The 20,049-nt window shown below is 45.2% G+C and overlaps 2 protein-coding genes across 3 annotated transcripts in view; one reads left to right on the forward strand and one right to left on the reverse strand.

The window, feature by feature from the left end:
- Positions 1-15,035, forward strand: part of LOC132999122 (Golgi apparatus protein 1-like) — a 19,173-nt gene extending 4,138 nt beyond the window's left edge. The window contains exons 2-27 of one of the 2 annotated variants that reach the window (XM_061068908.1): positions 1,404-1,433; positions 2,700-2,786; positions 2,871-3,086; positions 3,493-3,696; positions 4,668-4,739; positions 4,840-5,026; positions 5,537-5,754; positions 5,881-6,002; positions 6,099-6,200; positions 7,259-7,412; positions 7,525-7,542; positions 8,187-8,324; positions 8,419-8,505; positions 8,670-8,732; positions 9,060-9,173; positions 9,440-9,528; positions 9,621-9,738; positions 9,959-10,051; positions 10,141-10,278; positions 10,624-10,747; positions 10,855-10,997; positions 11,320-11,421; positions 11,527-11,634; positions 11,928-12,048; positions 12,205-12,311; positions 12,514-15,035. In XM_061068908.1, the coding sequence (XP_060924891.1) occupies positions 1,404-1,433; positions 2,700-2,786; positions 2,871-3,086; positions 3,493-3,696; positions 4,668-4,739; positions 4,840-5,026; positions 5,537-5,754; positions 5,881-6,002; positions 6,099-6,200; positions 7,259-7,412; positions 7,525-7,542; positions 8,187-8,324; positions 8,419-8,505; positions 8,670-8,732; positions 9,060-9,173; positions 9,440-9,528; positions 9,621-9,738; positions 9,959-10,051; positions 10,141-10,278; positions 10,624-10,747; positions 10,855-10,997; positions 11,320-11,421; positions 11,527-11,634; positions 11,928-12,048; positions 12,205-12,311; positions 12,514-12,681 (3,123 nt within the window). In that variant the 3' untranslated portion in view covers positions 12,682-15,035. The remainder of the gene's footprint in view (positions 1-1,403; positions 1,434-2,699; positions 2,787-2,870; positions 3,087-3,492; positions 3,697-4,667; positions 4,740-4,839; positions 5,027-5,536; positions 5,755-5,880; positions 6,003-6,098; positions 6,201-7,258; positions 7,413-7,524; positions 7,543-8,186; positions 8,325-8,418; positions 8,506-8,669; positions 8,733-9,059; positions 9,174-9,439; positions 9,529-9,620; positions 9,739-9,958; positions 10,052-10,140; positions 10,279-10,623; positions 10,748-10,854; positions 10,998-11,319; positions 11,422-11,526; positions 11,635-11,927; positions 12,049-12,204; positions 12,312-12,513) is intronic. The other variant, XM_061068909.1, reaches the window with a different exon arrangement.
- An 860-nt stretch (positions 15,036-15,895) lies between these two features.
- The window catches only part of pacsin3 (protein kinase C and casein kinase substrate in neurons 3), a 28,245-nt gene continuing 24,091 nt past the window's right edge, over positions 15,896-20,049 (reverse strand). The window contains exon 11 of the mRNA XM_061068911.1: positions 15,896-18,083. Within this exon, the coding sequence (XP_060924894.1) occupies positions 17,968-18,083 (116 nt within the window). The 3' untranslated portion in view covers positions 15,896-17,967. The remainder of the gene's footprint in view (positions 18,084-20,049) is intronic.

A 20,049-nucleotide genomic window follows, 5' to 3' on the forward strand; every position in this document is an offset into this window, starting at 1 on the left:
GTTTCCTCAAGTGAAACTCACGAGAAACAGTCGAGCTCATCTATCAGCACTCAGCATCTGATCAGAGGGTTTTTTGTCTTATTTAAAATGTGGACTCTTCAAAAAAAGAGACAGTGTTTTAAGAGGTTAGAGACGATGGTCCCCTGAGGACAGACGTGAGGAAAGGAAGTAAGACCCCCAAACTAAGGCTAGGTCCACTGATCCACGTTTGTTGAACAACTTGTCCTCACCAGCATCTCAGTTGTTTAGAGTTAGTTGGTTGTTTCTGAATACATCTGATATATCTTTATTTAATCCTCGCAAAAACACACACGTAAAGCTTATGATTGTACGTAGGGTTGCAAAGGGGCGGAACGTTTCCATGGGAAGTTTAGCTTCGATGATATCACTGGGGAAAAGATATTAGCATGCTGATTGAGGATTGTTCATCTGTTCATCTAGACTATTTCCATTCATTTATCCATCAATTGTAAAATATGTTTACAGACGATTCCAATTGTTTGGCTAACTATTTATATCTCTGGCATTGCATTAGTGTTTTTTTACAAACTTCTTCCTCATCTTATTCTACAGAACAATGCCACGTGCACTCTCTCATGTGTGGAGACATTTCACCCCATCCAATGTAGAAGGAAAGGCTGTGTACATTTGCAAATACTGTGCAAAGACCTATGTTAAGAATGACACAACGATGCAGAAGCATATAGTCAAGTGCCCAAAGTTTCCTCAGGGCTCAAATCAGCCTATGACAAAAACAAAATGTTTATATTTATATATGACAAGGTAAATACAGTTAGTATAAATTACCCACAAAAGGTTCAGTTTCTTCCTGTTAATTCCCGTTAATTCTCGTTAATTCCCGTTAATTCCCATGGAAAGTTTCCAACTTTGAATATTCCCGGAATTTTGCAACCCTAGTTGTACGGCTCTTTTTTTTTAAGCTTTTTTATTTTGTCCGTTCCTGCAGCACCTCGGTGCAGAATCAGCCGTTTGTCGGATAAAGTTGGTGAAAACTGGTTTTGGCTTCTGTTCAGAACAGACCTGGAAACATCACTTTCACAACAAGCTGGCCACGGTCACTGCAGCGTGCGGTTTGCCAGGGAAACAGAGAAACCACATCACTTGCACTTTGAACACAGACTCTGAGCAGAGATAACACAAACAGGAACACAACATCGTGACGAGTGAAATTCAGAGTCAGAAAAAGAACTGACAGATATGAAACTGGCCTTTAAGTGGGGGGATGGTGATTTAGCCTCTAACAACACTTCCTGTATAATGATTAATAATTCAAATATAAGTAAAAACAGGATAGCGAATGTAGAATATTCTTTTTAATACGTGTGTACAGGGGAAAAGTGGTTTTCAAGTTTTAACTTATATATTTCTCTGTCTCTCTGCAGGAAAGTGACCTCGCTCCCGACTGTAACCATGTAAGTATCCCTACACACACACACACTCACAGACACGCACACACACACACCCTTGGTCTGAACCTTCATCAGCCTCCGACGCTTGTCCTCTTTTCTTCAGTGAGCGATTCTCAAAGCTTGCTCTCAGTGTCTGGATGATAAAACTCCGGTGTCCAGAGTCCACGGCAGTTAACGGCAGACGGGTCTTTGAAAATGCCAAAAGGTTAATGGACCTTTTATTACAGCACCGGGAAGCTGTGGCTGCAATTAGCAACAGCACACACACACACTTACACACTCACACACTCTTGTCCTGGTGTTATTGTCTGGGCGGCCTGCCTGTCACTCGCTGTTATCTGTGGCTCCTGCAGCTGGAGCCGGGCTGGCCGGGAAACAACAGGCACATAAATAAAAAAGGCAGAATGATGAAGAGGGAACAAGCGAGAGAGATTTAGAAACTTCTTCGTACAGCTGAGGAAAATCCAACTAGAATTCAGAGCTTATACGTCTGCCAGGACCCGACAGGCTCCTCAATCTGGGTTTAACATCAAGATCCATGAATTATTCACTGGAAAATAAGTTAATATGTAAAAAAGTGCAACTCTTAACTGTCATGTGATGCAGTTTAACCAGGTTGGATGAGCACAAAGTTTTCTAACTTCACTCTGCTCCACAGACTGTTTATAAGAAGCTCTTCTACAATAGTCTCACTTTTTATTGCTTGATTGCAGAGTTTGATGACGACTGACTAACGACAATGAATAATTCTGAAGTGTCGACACATGACGAGAGAACACGACATTACAAACACACTCGTTTACAACAGGGAGCGACTGAGCCACTTCCTGTGTGGGTCATGTAGGTGGAGCCACAGCAGGAAGTAGTTGGCTTTCCACATCCTGCCACCAAGTTATGTTGACATATGTTCGGTAGTTGTTGTGTAATCCTGGAACAAACAAACAAAGAGGGAACATCACCCTTTTTCACTGTGTTAAATTCCGCTGCTTGTGATTGGTCCTGAAAACTCAAGTTAACTCAGTCAAATACTTTATTTTTCTCTGATTAACGGTCAAGCATGTTGAGTTTATCAACTGGGAAAATGAGATTCAGGTCATTTTCGGTCCATTGGTTTACTCAGACTGAGGAAATAATTAGAATGTCACATAATGAGAAGAAGAGGCTTTGGGATCGGGCTGAAATACAGTGAATATATGTTCGAGTGTCCTTTTCGATCCTTGTGATCTCTATAAAAATGTCATGTTACAAATGTTTTATTTTCTCCATCAGCTCCTGTGGAACTACAAACTCAACCTGACCACGGACCCAAAGTTTGAGTCGGTGGCCACAGAAGTCTGTAAGAGCACCATCGCTGAGGTGAGTGCGGATCAGGACCGATCTGAATCATACGTCTCCTTATTCAAATGATTCTTAAACCCGTCACATGTCCGACCCCTTCAGCTGAAGGAGTGTAACGAGGAGGAGCGAGGGAGGGGCTACCTGGTGTCCTGCCTGGTGGATCACCGTGGCAACATCAGCGAGCACCAGTGTAACCAGTACATCACCAAGATGACCGGCATCGTCTTCAGCGACTTTCGACTCATCTGTGGCTTCATGGACAAATGTAAAGAGGACATCAACAGCCTGCACTGCGGCAGCATCAACGTGGGACTCAAGGTGGGAGCTGTGTGTGTGTCTGTGTGTGTGTGTGTGTGTGTGTGTGTGTGTGTGTCTGTGATGGATTGTGTTTAGATTAAGATAAATCAACCAGACTTTAAGGAGATGCTAGTCGTCTGTTTGGTTATATAGAGTCTGGAGGTTCTGGATACGACAGGTTGAACATTGATCTCGTACCTTCGTCCTCTCTCTCGCTCCTCCTCCTCTTCCTCCTCCTCCTCCTCCTCCTCCTCCTCCTCCTCCTCCTCCTCCTCCTCCTCCTCCTCCTCCTCCTCCTCCTCCTCCTCCTCCTCCTCCTCCTCCTCCTCCTCCTCCTCCTCCTCCTCCTCCTCCTCCTCCTCCTCCTCCTCCTCCTCCTCCTCCTCCTCCTCCTCCTCCTCCTCCTCCTCCTCCTCCTCCTCCTCAGGACGTGCACTCCCAGGGGGAAGTGATTTCCTGTCTGGAGAAGGCGCTGGTGCGGGAGGCGGAGCAGCAGGATCACGCTCGTCCAATCAAAGAAGAGTGTCAGAGGTCGATCCTGCGGGTGGCCGAGCTGTCGTCAGACGACTTCCACCTCGACCGACATCTGTACTTCTCCTGTCGAGACGACCGGGAGAGGTTCTGTCAGAACGTGAGACACAAACATCATTATTCATGAGCATCTTTAGGATTCATTAACTCAATGTTTTAAAAACTTTAATCCTGATGATGTTCTCCTCTACACATGACATCTATTGCACGTCCTGGGAGACGGATCCTCACATGTGTCTCTCTGAGGTTTCTACATATTTTTACCTGTTAAAAAGGTTTTTAGTAGTTTTTCCTGACTCTTGTTGAGGGTTAAGGACAGAGGATGTCACACCATGTTAAAGCCCTATGAGACGAATTGTGATTTGTGAATGTGGGCTATACAAATAAAACTTGATTGATTGATGATTGAATGTTTTACCACATTTTGATAGATATGTTATCTCATATGAGATTTATGCTTTGTACGATTTCTTAAAGACACACAAACATCCTCACACAGTACAAGATGGAACCAGATATAACATGTCCGTAAATTAAATTAGATCCATTCCTGATTAATAGAGGGTTATTAATATTAATGTTATTGTTGCACATGAATCAATGAACATCTGTGAAGAAGCAGATGTTATCTCAATGAATGTAAAACGATACAAAGGTGAAAAACAGAAGTACAAAGGAGGCCGTTGTCCATGAATTAGATCCAATAGAATCAGAATCAGACTTATTTTAATTGCCAAGTATATTTGCACATACAGGAAATTGCCTTGGTGTGGTTGGTGCACTGTACATAAACAACAATCAGACATTAAACAACAATATATATATATAAAACAAGATCAATTATAATAGTATTTCACTCACTGTCAGTTAATGGAACTCCTTTCTCTCTTTCTCTCTTTCTCTCTTTCTCTCTTTCTCTCTTTCTCTCTTTCTCTCTTTCTCTCTTTCTCTCTTTCTCTCTTTCTCTCTTTCTCTCTTTCTCTCTTTCTCTCTTTCTCTCTTTCTCTCTTTCTCTCTTTCTCTCTTTCTCTCTTTCTCTCTTTCTCTCTTTCTCTCTTTCTCTCTTCACAGACTCAGGCGGGAGAAGGGAAAGTCTACAAGTGTCTGTTCAACCACAAGTTTGAAGAGGCCATGTCAGAAAAGGTACGACATCTCTTGAGCTGTTAATCTACAAACTCAGTTGTGTTCTGAATTCCTCCGGATTCACCTCGGCCTCCTCTCCCTCTCCCCCCCCCCCCCCCAGTGCCGCGACGCTCTGACCACCCGTCAGAAGCTGATCTCTCAGGACTACCGGGTCAGTTACTCGCTGGCTAAGGCCTGTAAGCTGGACCTGAGGAAGCAGCGCTGCAGCCTGGACACCAACCTGCCGCGAGCCCGCGAGGCCCGGCTGTCCTACCTGCTGCTGTGCCTGGAGGCCGCCGTGCACCGCGGTGAGCCCAAAGAGCTGCGGGGTCACTTTGAGTGGATTTAGAAGCAGCGTCCTAGTCATTGAATTAAAGGGTCATATCAAAAAGGACAGTATGCACGTCCCGCATGTTATCAGGGTTCCACTGTGCCCCTCCCTACCTGTCTGACCTCCTTCACACTGCCACCTCCACCCGCTCCCTCAGATCCTCCTCTTCCATCCATCTAACTGTCCCCTCTGCCCGGCTTACCACCATGGGGAGCAGAGCTTTCAGCCGCTCTGCTCCCAAACTCTGGAACTCACTCCCACCTGACATCCGAAACATTGACTCCTTCCCTCAGTTCAAATCCTCTCTCAAAAACCCACCTTTTCAGGATTGCATTCTCACTGTAGTTGCCATGCTGTTTTTACTTGCACTTTTAATTTTAATTGTTTTGTTATTTGTTTGCTCCCGTTTTAAATTGTAAAGCGTCCTTGAGTGACATGAAAGGCGCTGTGAAATAAAATGTATTACATGTGACCTCCTGCTCTCCAGGTCGCACGGTCAGCGGCGAGTGTCAGGGCGAGATGGTGGACTACCGGAAGATGCTGATGGAGGATTTCTCTCTGAGTCCGGAGATCGTGCTGCACTGCCGGACGGAGATCGAGGCCCACTGCTCCGGGCTGCACCGCAAAGGCCGCACGCTGCACTGCCTGATGAGGATCGGCCGCGGCGACCGCAGCGCCACGGTGGAGGGCGTCTGCCAGAACGCAGTAAGACCACAGCCGACCCGGCCACCGTTATCTGGATGAAGACCTCTGAAGCTGGAGGATTCATAAAACGAGTTGTAATCGAGCTGCTCACTCTACGTTTTGTCTGAACCTTGTTTTTTGCTTCAGCTGCAGAGTCTGATCCAGTCGGCCGACCCCGGAGCCGACTACCGGATCGACCGGGCGCTCAACGAGGCGTGCGAGTCGGTGATCCAGACCGCCTGCAAGCACATCCGCACCGGAGACCCGATGTGAGCTGGCTACACACGACTATGCAACCTGAACTAAATTACAATGTGAAAATATGAAAACAATGAATTAACGTGTGTGTGTGTGTGTGTGTGCAGGATCCTGTCGTGTCTGATGGAGCACCTGTACACGGAGAAGATGGTGGAGGACTGTGAACACCGACTGCTGGAGCTGCAGTATTTCATATCCAGAGACTGGAAGTGAGTCTGTTCCCTGTGACTCTGGATGAGATGCTCGGCCTGAACCCGACCTCGATGTAAACTCCTCGATAACCGACATGTGCAGTTTAAAAAGAATCGAGTAGATGTCCCAGCCGACCTGAAGGAACCTGAATATCATTTAGAAATGTTTGTCCACTCTCACTTTATCTGCTCCTCGACTCTTTCGCCGCTTTTTAAATAGTTTTCATTTAAGATTTTCACATTTTCTACAAACGGATGAACTTCTCCTTCACTTCATTTGTCCTCACATGGCTCTGATAGTGGTTTTAAACCAGACACGGGCAACGTACGGCCCGTTGGGCTTTTGAGTCCGGCCCGTCGAACTTGTCCAAATAATAAAAAAAAAAAGTACAAAAAAACTAACAATTTTTTGCACTTAAATGGCACGTACTTATAGAACTTCGTAGTTTTGCTTTATTTTTGAAGAAATCAAACTTTCTTGATTCTTGTTGTTCTGGGTTTGAACCCTCGGGGTTGAATGCACTTATTGTAAGTCGCTTTGGATAAAAGCGTCAGCTGAATTAAATTTGCCCGGGAGTGTGGTGTATCGGGCTGGAAAGGTCACATGATCTCCCTTCACTTTGGCCCTTTGCCCTGTGAGCCCTTCTGTCAAATGAGAGCATCAAGGAAACGAAAAGCGGACACTTATTTACAGACTCGGCAACATTTTTTTTCACAGACAAACTGCGAATAAAGAGTCATCTACCAAGTCATGATTTTTGGGGGCATTTGAAATAGCAAAGGCTAGCAAACCTTTCTCTGAAGGCGGGTTTTTGTTGAATTGCAAATAAGTGCTTTGCTACTTGGTAAAGGCCAAATCCTTTCATGTAATGATTTCTCCATGTCATTTATATTAGTTCACAAAAACACTCCATCCATCTGTTCCTGGCCCGGACCCTCTGGCAAATTTTGGAACCCATTGTGGCCCGCGAGGCAAAAAGTTTGCCCACCCCTGTTTTAAACTAACTGACCTGTAAAGCTGTGGTATAATTCACATTCAATTAAACAGGTGTAATATTCCCTCCTCTGTCTCCCAGACTGGACCCCATCCTGTATAAGAAGTGTCAGGGTGACGCCGCCCGCCTCTGCCACACCCACGGCTGGAATGAGACCAGTGAGCTGATGCCGCCGGGCGCCGTCTTCTCGTGTCTGTACCGCCACGCCTACCGCACGGAGGAGCAGGGACGGCGGGTAGGAGGACGCCACAAACACGCTCACTGCTTTAGCTTCATCGGATGAACAATTCTGTTGTGTGTCGGAGCCGGATGTGCAGGTGTAACTCTGATGTTTTTAAATTTAACAGGTAAATCCAGAGGATCAGGTACAGTGAGTCGACCTAAATCAATCAGCATTGATTCTGGTGAAGGGTTGAAATGTATAATTTGATCCTAATTTTTAATCCTATGTTTAAAAAAGCAGTCGATTACCAAGCACTGAATTTCAAATCACTCGTTCAGTTTTGTTGTGAATCAGGTTTTTGTGTGTTTTGTCGTCTACATGTTGAACATGTGTTTGGTGTCAGATCAGAGTTTTCAACAAATCAATCTGTTCATGCACTGAAACAAATGAGATTTAATTTTTCTTTATAATTGGACGATTGAAGCCGTGAATTTCGAATTTGGACATTTGCTTAATGATGTCATAATTTTGTGATTCATACTTTTCATTAGGATTTTTCCAGGACTGTATTTGCATTAAACTTGATCTGACGTGAGGTAACTATCGACTCCGGTGTGTGTACGGACGGATACTGGATAGAAGGATAATTACCAAGTAATGGAGGAATTATTGAAGTATCGAACATCAGGAAACCATGAAAGTACCATTAACCAATATGTCACTTTAGAGGATTGAAAAATTAGCTTCTTTTCAACCAGCTACGACGCATTGATACATGGTTATACCGATGAAATGGCTTCATGTATAATAGCATTACTAACTGTGTTGGTGCGTGTGTGTGCGCAGTTATCTCGGGACTGTAAGGTGGAGGTGCAGAGGATTCTCCACCAGAGGGCGCTGGACGTGAAGTTGGAACCGGAGCTTCAGAAAAAATGCATGACCGACCTCGGCAAGTGGTGCAGCGAGAAGACGGACACGGGACAGGTGAGACCGTCTGCTGCTGCACCTTCCTGTTGGTCTGATGACTCAAGCTAATACGTGTGTGTCTGTGTGTGTGTGTGTGTGTGTGTGCGCTCAGGAGCTGGAGTGTCTGCAGGATCATCTGGAGGACCTGGTCTCTGCCTGCAGGGAGGTCGTGGGGAACCTGACGGAGCTGGAGTCAGAGGTGAGAGAAACTCGTAGGAGTTTTAAAAGGAATCAACATGATTCACCTCCTTGGTTTAAAGTGTGTGTTTTAGTTTTCGTGACGAGGTTTTTCTGTTGTGAGGCGAACAATCGAGTGTTTTGTCGTCAGCTGTAACTTCCTGTTTCTGTCTCTGTTGGCTGCAGGACATCCAGATCGATGCTCTGCTCATCAGAGCCTGTGAACCAATCATCCAGGCCCACTGCCACGTGAGCACACACACACACACACACACAGAGACACAGACACACACAAATGTAACACACACAGAGACACAGACACACACAAATGTATCTATATGCATTCATATGCCATCATCTCTGGGATTATTACGAGACCGTATCCAAAACTCATGGAAGAAACAAATTAGAGATTACATTCACATACTCAAAAAGCAAAATATATATTAAAAAATGTATTTATAACGTTAGAACTGTTACAGATCAATAAAGTGCTGCACGTTTGTGGTTGTGTGCATCACATGTAAACGGTAATGGTGTGTTATTGTATGTGTGTGTGTGTGTGTGTGTGTGTAGGACGTCGCTGATAACCAGATCGACACGGGCGACCTGATGGAATGCCTGGTTCAGAACAAACACCAGAAAGAGATGAATGAGAAGTGTTCAGTCGGCGTGACGCACTTCCAGCTGGTCAGTTACCACGGCAACATAAACACTGATCTATTCTCGCCTCTTTTTTTTTATCACATCTGACATTATCGTTTCTTTTCTGTTCGGTTTCTGTGAATCTGAAGCACACGACTGTATTTTGTGTTGATTTGAATCTGCTCTGAACCAACAGCATTAGAGTTATCGTCTCCCTCTGGGATCTGATGACACTCAAAGACACACAAACTGTTCTGCTGGAGGTTTTGATGAGTAATAATGTGACTAAACCTCCATCTCTCAACTCTCAGATTCAAATGAAGGATTTCCGGTTCTCCTACAAGTTCAAGATGTCCTGTAAGGAGGACGTTCTGCATCTGTGTCCCAACATCAAGAAAAAGTGAGTTCAAGTCTCCATGGAAACATTGATTTCGATGCCTTTTCTCGTTGGACACTTGTTGCTCAGTTGGCGTCTCACACCTTCTCCTGCAGGGTGGACGTGGTCATGTGTCTGAGCTCCACCGTGAGGAACGACACGCTGCAGGACGCCCGGGAGCAGCGCGTTTCTCTCAAGTGTCGCAAGCAGCTGCGGGTGGAGGAGCTGGAGATGGTGAGTGTCTGACAACGATCCTGTTGGACACAGTTTGATCACTTTATTTCAACAATGTTTGAGGAAAAACTGAGAAAAAGAGCAAATGCAAAGATCGATTTTTAAGGGAAGATTTGAGATCATGCAAATGAAAAATGTAATTGCTCTGAAATCCTTTATAGGAAGAATAGATGCACTTTTTTACAGTTTGTACGATAAAGTCGTTCTCCTGTTTTCTCAGTCGGAGGATATTCGCTTGGACCCAGATCTGTACGAGCCGTGTCGATCGGACATCAGCCGACTTTGTCCCAACGTGAACTATGGTAACGCTCAGGTGAGAAACACGAGGAACATCCTCTCTCCTTTTCTCTACTCTGTCCTTTCTCTTTGGGTTTGTCGGATCTTCCTCTCCCTCCTCCGCAGATGATCGAGTGTCTGAAGGAGCATAAGAAGCAGCTCAGTCTGCGCTGTCACCAGCGGATCTTCAAGCTGCAGGAGGGCGAGATGACCGACCCCGAGCTCGACTACCAGCTGATGAGGGTCTGCAAGCAGATGATCAAGGTGAGGAGGAGGAGGAGGATGAGGAAGAAAAGGTGATATAATGTGTCAAAATCACTCGTATATTAAATCTGAATCTACAATACAAAAAAGTATTAATTACTCGTCAGTTCCTGGACCTGATTCTGACAGTTTAAGCTGCGACTCTTCTCACAGGAGATCGAACTCACTCACCAGAGTTCCATAGAACAGACGCTCAGGGGGAGGAGTGGGAATCAAACGAGGAAACATTCCCAATATTTAAAAGCTGCCATCCTGAAAATGAAAAGTTTCACAGTGTTGCTTTAAATCCTGATGGATCCTCTGAGTAGTTTGGTTTGTGACTGAAGTACGAACTCTCTCCTGCAGCGGTTCTGCACTGAGAACGACGCCAGGAACGTTCTTCAGTGTCTGAAGCAGAACAAGAACAGCGAGCTGATGGATCCCAAGTGCAAACAGATGATCACCAAGAGACAGATCACACAGAACACAGGTACACGCAGCATTGAGAAATCTGAAACAAGATGTAATGAATCTGGGCCAGTCTCAAACACCTTCATCCTCCTCCTCCTCTTCCTCCTCTTCCTCCTCCTCCTCCAGACTACAGGTTGAACCCGGTGCTGAGGAAAGCCTGTCGAGCCGACATCCCAAAGTTCTGCCAGCCCATCCTGAACAAGGCGGGCGAGGACAGCGAGCTGGAGGGTCAGGTCATCGCCTGCCTCAAACTCAAATACGCTGACCAGGTAGGACCACAAACACAACAACATCACAGCAACACAACATCACAACCAGCTGCAAAGACCTCAGGTGGAGGCGACAAGTAGATATTTAATCTCACAAAAGTAAAAGGGTCAAATGATAAAAGGCATCGGTAACGTTTATTCATAATAAAGTGGGATAAAGCCTGAGGTGTGGATCTAATCAAATAAGTTTGAATTAAAATATTGCTTCTCTACAACTTGTGTTGTTCTGTCTTGAAAATTAATGTTCCTCTGTTCCCCTCACCCGGTCCTGGTGTGTGTTGCTGTTGTTTTTAATGTGTGTGTTTTGTGGGCTCCGGTTCAGCGGCTGTCTCCAGACTGTGAGGACCAGATCCGGGTGATCCTGCAGGAGTCGGCGCTGGACTACAGACTGGACCCGCAGCTGCAGATGCACTGCTCAGACGAGGTAAACACACAAACACCTGTTGTTCTGTCTCCTTTAGTTTCTTTAAACCTGTTGATTGATGACTGACATGTTCTTCTTCTCCTCCTCTTCCTCCTCTTCGTCCAGATCTCCATGCTGTGTGTGGAGGAGGCAGCAGCCCAGGAACAGACGGGTCAGGTGGAGGAGTGTCTGAAAGTCAATCTGCTGAAAATCAAACAGGACGCCTGTAAAAAGGTTAATAACTGTTATTGTTCTTCTGTCCAGTGTCATCATTCAGGACTGTTTTGGGAATAATTATTGTTTAAAAGTATAATTTTACCTGTGGATCATGATTTATATTGAATATCCAAACGATTCAGTATTATAAAGTGATAATGCAGATGTTCTTCCAACTGGGAATTAAATGATTCCCTTGGAAACTAGAAATTTAGCTCAAACCAGCGTCGGTGTGAAGAAATGTTTCTGATTCTAACTTCGTAGATTCAGCGTTTTGAAAACTCTGTGTCTGTTTTTCTTCTTCTGCACAGGAAGTCCTGAACATGCTGAAGGAGAGCAAGGCGGACATCTTTGTGGACCCGGTGCTTCACACGGCCTGCGCCCTGGACCTCAAGCACCACTGTGCCGCCATCACACCCGGCCGAGGAAGACGTGCGTTCTCTCACCTTGTCATTCTGAATTTGTAACAGAACTTTATTCCGTGTGTCGTAAAGATCAGTTTCAGGATTCAGGAAAAGTGAAACATTAACGGGAAAAGTCTTGTTTTTCCTGTTGAACCTCATTAATGTGTCGCTGTGTCTCGTGCAGAGATGTCGTGTCTGCTGGAGGCGCTGCAGGACAAAAGAATCCGTCTGCAGCCCGAGTGCAAGAAAAGACTTCAAGACCGGATCGACATGTGGAGCTACGCTGCAAAGGTACAAGCTTCACGTATCAATCTATCTAAGAAGCAAGAAAAGGTTTCATGAAACTGAAAACGCAGATTACAAATAAATCTGCATGAAGAGATCAGAGATTAGACAAGTTAATAAATGAGTTTCTCTGTGTAATGAAGCTGTGCAGGTCGTCATCTGTTATTTTCCTCTGCTGTGTTGTTAACCTTCCCCCTCCGACCTGCAGGTGGCGCCAGCAGAGGGCTTCTCAGACCTGGCCCTGCAGGTGATGACGTCGCCCTCTAAGAACTACATCCTGCTCATGATCTCCGTGAGCGTGTGCATCCTCTTCCTGGTCGGGCTGCTGTGCGGTCGCATCACCAAGCGAGTGACGAGAGAACTGAAGAATCGGTAGAGGAGAAGAAAAGACTCACGCCTCACATCGTCCTAAACCTTCCTCCTCCTCTTCCTCTTCCTCCTCCTCCTCTCTCAGATGCCCGATCTGTAACCAGCCAGCCTGCACAGTGCCAACGCCAGTGGTCACATCTGGATCCCGTCCTTGGTGTAAAACTCTTTTGTTTGGCTGCTGCTGCAGATTTGCATCAAATGCAAAACTTTTCCCACCGCTCGTGAAAATCTTTCATCTTTACTTGGACGTCTCTGAACATCAGGAGAGCAGCGACTGTTGGACCCGTGTCCCCGAGGACGTTGTCCGGGGTGGGGGGTGAAGTCGATGTGACGGCTGCTCCTGACGTCTGGATTTGTTTCCACCCGTTAAGTCCTGATGCTTTTTGTGGTATTTTCGAGGAGCATGTGGAGCAACAGGAAGTGATTTCTTTCTAAAAGAGACTGCGGCCGCTTGAATCGCACACGTGGCAACTCGTTCTCTCGTGGCTAAGTTTGAATTCGGAGACGTTCCCCTGTTGCTTGGAAACATTTGTCCCGACGTCCTCTTGGCTCCTCGTGTCCCCGGGTCCAGTTCCGACTCTCGTCTCTCGCTACTGAAAACTCCCTCTGACTGGACGTGAAGGTCAAGCTGGTCTCCGTCATCAGGAATGTTGTGTGCACATATGTTTAAAAACGTCATTTAAATGCTAATTAAAATCTTTGCACTTTTCTTTTTTTTAATTTTATGCCTTATTTATTGTCGATTAATGACAAGGTTCTGAATTAAGTCAAGTTAAGTTTTCTGTGTGGCTGAACGTTTCTCTCTTGGGAGGTTTTGTAAGTTGTGGTTTCAGCAGTGAAGGACGAGGCTCCGCCCACGTTCCTGTTCTCGTTTGCCTTTAACGAACTTTAACGAGAGACCTCATGGCGTCAACGTAGAGTTCATACACGAGACCCGTGTGTAACGGCTGAAGTTCTTTTTGTTTTTATACATATTTCAAATCATCTCTGCATCAAGGTTACGCTGCGTGTGACAACTTCTGTAAAACCTGCACTGAGCTGATGACCCGTTGAAATGCTTCAGTCCGTCTCTTGTTCTGGTTTGAACCCGAAGAAGCTTTGAACATGAATTTGAAACATGAGACTCGTGTAAAACAGCGGATTCTCTGCATAGGAAGTTCTTCTTTTTAACATATCTCCAAACATTTCCGTCTCTAGAGCTGTGACACCACTGTTAAACCTGCACTGAGCTGATTCACTCTGCAGGAAAAACGACTACAACGAGACCCAATAGAATGCAAAGAGACGCACAACTGCAAACAAAACCAAAATGACAACAGAGACGCAGAGGAACCACAGGACCTGTTGTTTCTTTCAGATTGGGTGTTGAGTAAAAAATAGCAGCTATTTATTTACATTACTTCATATATTTGTTAATATGAGAATTTAATTTGTTTAGCAAATCTCAACCACAAATTCTCATTTTCACGTTTTTCTTGGTTTAAACAAACCAGATAAAACATTCTAATCGACTTCAGATGTGTCGGTGTTTAAACTCTGACCGAGTGTTTCCCTCGGTTTCCTCTTCTCGTGCTAAGCTAATTGCCTGAGCTCGTCACAGTGAAACTCCACACCCACAGAAACAGCTGCTGTCGAGCTCAAACTGGTGGAACTGGAAAATTCTGCTCTTTCTGTTTTTGATCCAAAGTTGTAACGACTCAGATTTTTTTTTTTCCTCCACACAGACTGTCGCCTGAAGGCTGAGCTGAATATCAACAATTCATTTGTTAATAGAAAATGATCTAACCTGTTAAATCCATCGCTCAGTATTTTACATTTGATGCATCTTTGTTTAGCTGATGTTTAACAAAAGATGCAAAGATTATTCCAAAATGATGAATATACATTTTGCACCTTTAACTCTTACTTGCTGTACGTGGCCTCTTCAGATCGGCCTGTTGCCTCAGTTCTCCGGCGTCGGCTCATCCACTGGTGAAAAGATTTCTGAAAACTAGGTTTTTGCAGCTTTTTTTTTTTACATCGATGTTTGAATGATTTGAGAACGATTCGGTAGAAGAGGGAACCGCACGCGAGAGGTTTTCTGCTCAAGTTGCAAGATTATGACCGAAGAGACGTTTCCTCCCTGAAAGTTTTTCTGAAATGAACTCCGTGTGTGTGGCGACGTCCGATGTCGGATCAGAGAAGTTTAACGGCGTCAGTTTTGTACACAAGTCTCCACGTGTGCAGGTTTTTTGTTCTTTTTCATTTATAAATTTTGCCATGTTAATATGAAAATGTAACAGGATCTTTATTGTGACATTGGATTTTGCTGTACAGATAAAAATTTGATTCAATTTAATAAAATCTCTCCAGATTTTCATACTTCTGCCTCAACATGAGTCAATTTAATAAGAAACACATGTTGGGTCCCCTCCCCAACTACACATCAATCAGCAGAGCCCATCAGGTTGGTTTATATTTCTGAAACTATAAACGATGCGTCAAAGCCATTTCCTGAACCCACATGATCTCGACCTCCTTGTTAAAAGTTTCATATGTGCTGGAGTCAGATTGATGCCACAAATTGTTCTCACATACAAGAAAATCAAGACAATATTGGAAATTGTGTTATGTAAAAGAAAAGAAAAAAATACACACATGCACCAACATTTAATGGCCAAGTTTAGCAGAAATCAGTCTGGAAGTTTTCAAACACGGATGAATCCATAACTTCAGGGTAGAAATCAAACGAACCTCAACTGAAAATGAATATGGCACAACGCACCAGTTTATCACTTTTATATTTAGCAGAACAAAATTCTCTGCGACAATGAAGTTCATTATCTTATTTTCTAACGAGACCTGGACAGACTTGTTACGATCTTCGGTTTCTCTCTCGGTTCCACAAACCAACAAAGACTGAAAACAAGTCAAAGAAAACAAGAGGCAGCCAAAAGTGAAAACGTCCCAAGAAAAGGATTTAAATTCAGATTGTGTTTCTAGTTTTCGGAATTATCATAAGCTTCCTGGAGCCAGTGACTGGGTTATTTCTGTCCTAAATGTATTAAAACCCTTTATTTATGCATGCAAACCTTTAATGTCAGCTTTTTATACTATTTATAAAAGGTGTCCATCTTTAACAAAGTGGAAATCTTATGTTCAGAACCACTGGAGCATTAAATAGTTCGAGTCCCTTCCAGAGACTCGAACGTTTCATCACATTAATAACGACTGAATGGAAACCAGGTGCAGAAAGCTCTTTATTGTTGCTTCCCACTTTATAAACTGTACAAGATTCTGGAAAGAAAAAGAAGCATCAAAAGGAGCAGCAGCATTAAATTCTCTATTATATCTCTTGTTATTCAGACGTCTATATGGGTTAATTTAGCAGTACTCAGATCAGCGGACAGGGGGCGCTCCCACACACACACATACATACATAAACCCACAAACAGGAACATGCAAAACCAGACAACAACATTTTCACTTGTTTCAGACGTCAGAGTTTGTGCTTCACGATCCCAGCACGGAAAAAACAACAAAAACCTCGGACCCCCCCCGGAGGCTAAATTAAAAAGGAAGAAGAAATTAGAAAGTCATTAAGTCGACTGTAAAAATCACCATCAGAGCTGAAATCCTTTGATTTGAGATTAAACAGCTACGACGATAAGAATTGATCAAAAAACAAGAGAGGAAAGAAAGTGAATTCAGTGTAACACCAGAATAATTAATCTATAAAATAACCAAAGCAAACTGTTATAGCGGAGAAAGGATCAGGAAACAGGAGATCAACTGGTTTCTACTGGGATCGGACCGGAAGTGACCAGCAGACGACTGTAATTCCTCGGTCGGACAGCAGGTGGCGCCGCACATTTCATAGTCTCATCGACTGAGGCACTGAGTCTTTTCTTTGTCGGTTCGAGCGGAGGAGACGAGGAAGAGGAGAAGAGGAAGTTCTTCTGTGTAGATCCTGGATCCAAGAAACTTTAAAGACAGATTTGAAAATCTACCGAAAATGTTTGTTTGTTTTTACCTTCGCAAAAAGTTTGTCTCACTTTTTCTTGATGAGTCGATTAACGCGGAAAATACCAAAGTTGGCATTAAACCATTGACTGTAAATAAAGATGGACGACATGGCGACTCCCCTAATGTAAAGCCAAAAGGTCTCGATCGGCCCCTGGTGGCTGGTCGTAAACCAAGCCTCCTCCATGTTAGCAGATGGGACAAACTAAAAAAATCAAAGTAGACAAATTAATTTTTCTCAGAGATGTTTCTGACTTCTTTTGCGACAATGTGACACGACCCAAACCTGAATAATACTTCAGAACTTTTGTCTTACTTACTGGCTCAGGTGTGGACACCCTCAGTTCTAACCTGCAGTACAGATCAGTGTAAGTACTACTGCTCAGTAGACGTGGTTATATACTGAAATATATAGCCTGAAGTACAGTGATCATTTAGAATCTGTTGTCAGGACGACAGCCGGGACACAGACGCTTGTGCACCTGTAAGGAAGTGACAGTGTTGCATGATGGGAACGGCAAACTATCGCGAGGTAACAAAAAAGAAATCCTCAAAACGGATTTTTGGGCCGTGAGCCTTCCGGGGATCCATAGATGTATAAAACAGGCTGAGACGCCATGAACTGACAACTGGGACCGACTCGTGATTGGTCGATTGTGTGTATCTTGATGTCATGTGACAATATCCTGGTTGTTTCCGCTTCACGTCTGGAGAGCAGGAGGAAGAGGAAGTGGAGACGCGTCGTCCATCTTTATTTAGCCTGGTTCTGGCTTTCAAATCAAGTTTAATCTTTATACGTCAGATTTAGTTCGGATTAAATAAACAAGAATTAATGTGGAACTTATTCTTAGCTCGTGAGAAACTGGTGTTCAGGTTCGAGTCCCTTTGGAAAGAATGATGCTCAAAGAATTGTGATTAAAGAAGAAAGCGAAGAAGTTGATTTCCTGAAGCCGTTTCTTTTGCTATGTTAAATATGTTTTTTCTGACCGGTTAATAAACGATGGCTGAGAAACCAGAACCCTTCAGGTATCGATGAAATCCACGTTTCTCTCAAGTCCGTCATCTGGTTCCTTGTTTCCAGAAATTTCTCGTTGACCAAAAACTTTTCTTTCAAACGATGTCGTCGAGAAACCGTCCGATCTTCAAAAGCTCAAATAACAGAAAGTAAGTGTTTTACAGTCAGTGACCGCAGAGGGGGCGTGTCTACGTGTCAGCACTAACAGCTTCCCATTGGTCCTGGCATCTTGCGTGTAGTTGTACCATTGGCTGATAGGCGGGAGGGGGCGGGGCATCAGGAGGCGGCGGCCTGGACGTAGTTGGCGGGGTAGAGGCCGACCCGGCCGGCGCTCAGCTGACCTCGACACCAGCCCTGCTCGTCCTCCTCACTCAGCTTCAGCAGCTCCTCGCCTGGAACAGGGAGACAGTCAGTTTCCTGCCAGGGGTTTCAAAATAAAAGCATGGTGCGAGGAATACATACATCTGTGCCGATAAGAGGTGGAACTGGTACGAGATGCTTTTATTTAGATGGAGCTCATTTGTGGTTTTATGAAATTTCTTCCATTGTTTTCTTGTTTCAAGTGATTAAAACACAGGAAACCAACAACAGCCATAACTTCAATTATTAACATTCTGTTCATCATCATTGAAAATTACCCAAACAAGCAAATATTCACATTTTAACAGCTGGAACCGGTCAATCTGTGGCATTTCTACTCAAAGATTATTATTAAAATTACTGCCAAATATATAATTTCGATCTTAACATCTATTTTAATGATTTTAGAATGTTTTACTTTTTATTTCTGTATCTGTGTTTCTATTACTGTGTGATCGTCAAATTGCTTTTAAATTGTTGCTAACTTGTACAGCACCTTGTAACTGTGTGTGAGAGGTGGTAAAGGAATAGAGTTTATGATTAGCATTATGATTATTATTGTTATTATTATCACTGCTCTACAGCTCTAAGTGGTCTCATGTGTATTTGGTTCCCCCTCTGATTAATCCTGGTTCAGGCTAAGCTGAGTTAAGCTTTTTCCAAACTGATATCTCTCCCTATGTGGTCCCATCAGGTCCCATCAGGTCCCACCAGGTCCCATCAGATCCCTTCAGGTCCCTTCAGGTCCCATCAGGTACCATCAGGTCCCATCAGGTCCCACCAGGTCCCATCAGATCCCTTCAGGTCCCATCAGGTCCCACCAGGTCCCATCAGATCCTTTCAGGTCCCATCAGGTCCCATCAGGTCCCACCAGGTCCCATCAGATCCCATCAGGTCCCATCAGGTCCCATCAGGTCCCATCAGGTCCCACCAGGTATCATCAGGTCCCACCAGGTATCATCAGGTCCCATCAGGTCCCACCAGGTCCTATCAGGTACCATCAGGTCCCATCAGGTCCCACCACGTCCCATCAGATCCCTTCAGGTCCCTTCAGGTCCCATCAGGTACCATCAGGTCCCATCAGGTCCCACCAGGTCCCATCAGATCCCTTCAGGTCCCATCAGGTCCCACCAGGTCCCATCAGATCCTTTCAGGTCCCATCAGGTCCCATCAGGTCCCACCAGGTCCCATCAGATCCCATCAGGTCCCATCAGGTCCCATCAGGTCCCACCAGGTATCATCAGGTCCCATCAGGTCCCACCAGGTATCATCAGGTCCCATCAGGTCCCACCAGGTCCTATCAGGTACCATCAGGTCCCATCAGGTCCCACCAGGTCCCATCAGATCCCTTCAGGTCCCTTCAGGTCCCTTCAGGTCCCTTCAGGTCCCATCAGGTCCCACCAGGTCCCATCAGATCCTTTCAGGTCCCATCAGGTCCCATCAGGTCCCATCAGGTCCCACCAGGTCCCATCAGATCCCATCAGGTCCCATCAGGTCCCATCAGATCCCTTCAGGTCCCTTCAGGTCCCATCAGGTCCCACCAGGTCCCACCAGGTCCCACCAGGTCCCACCAGGTCCCTTCAGGTCCCTTCAGGTCCCTTCAGGTCCCATCAGGTCCCTTCAGGTCCCATCAGGTCCCATCAGGTCCCATCAGGTCCCAACAGGTCCCAACAGGTCCCAACAGGTCCCATCAGGTCCCTTCAGGTCCCACCAGGTCCCACCAGGTCCCATCAGGTCCCATCAGGTCCCATCAGATCCCTTCAGGTCCCTTCAGGTCCCATCAGGTCCCTTCAGGTCCCATCAGGTCCCATCAGGTCCCATCAGGTCCCACCAGGTCCCAACAGGTCCCAGCAGGTCCCAACAGGTCCCAGCAGGTCCCAACAGGTCCCAACAGGTCCCATCAGGTCCCTTCAGGTCCCACCAGGTCCCACCAGGTCCCACCAGGTCCCACCAGGTCCCACCAGGTCCCACCAGCCCTGTGTCTTTCTAACCCCCCCC

Source organism: Limanda limanda, chromosome 3 (assembly GCF_963576545.1).
Source record: "Limanda limanda chromosome 3, fLimLim1.1, whole genome shotgun sequence".
Taxonomy (NCBI): Eukaryota; Metazoa; Chordata; class Actinopteri; order Pleuronectiformes; family Pleuronectidae; genus Limanda; species Limanda limanda.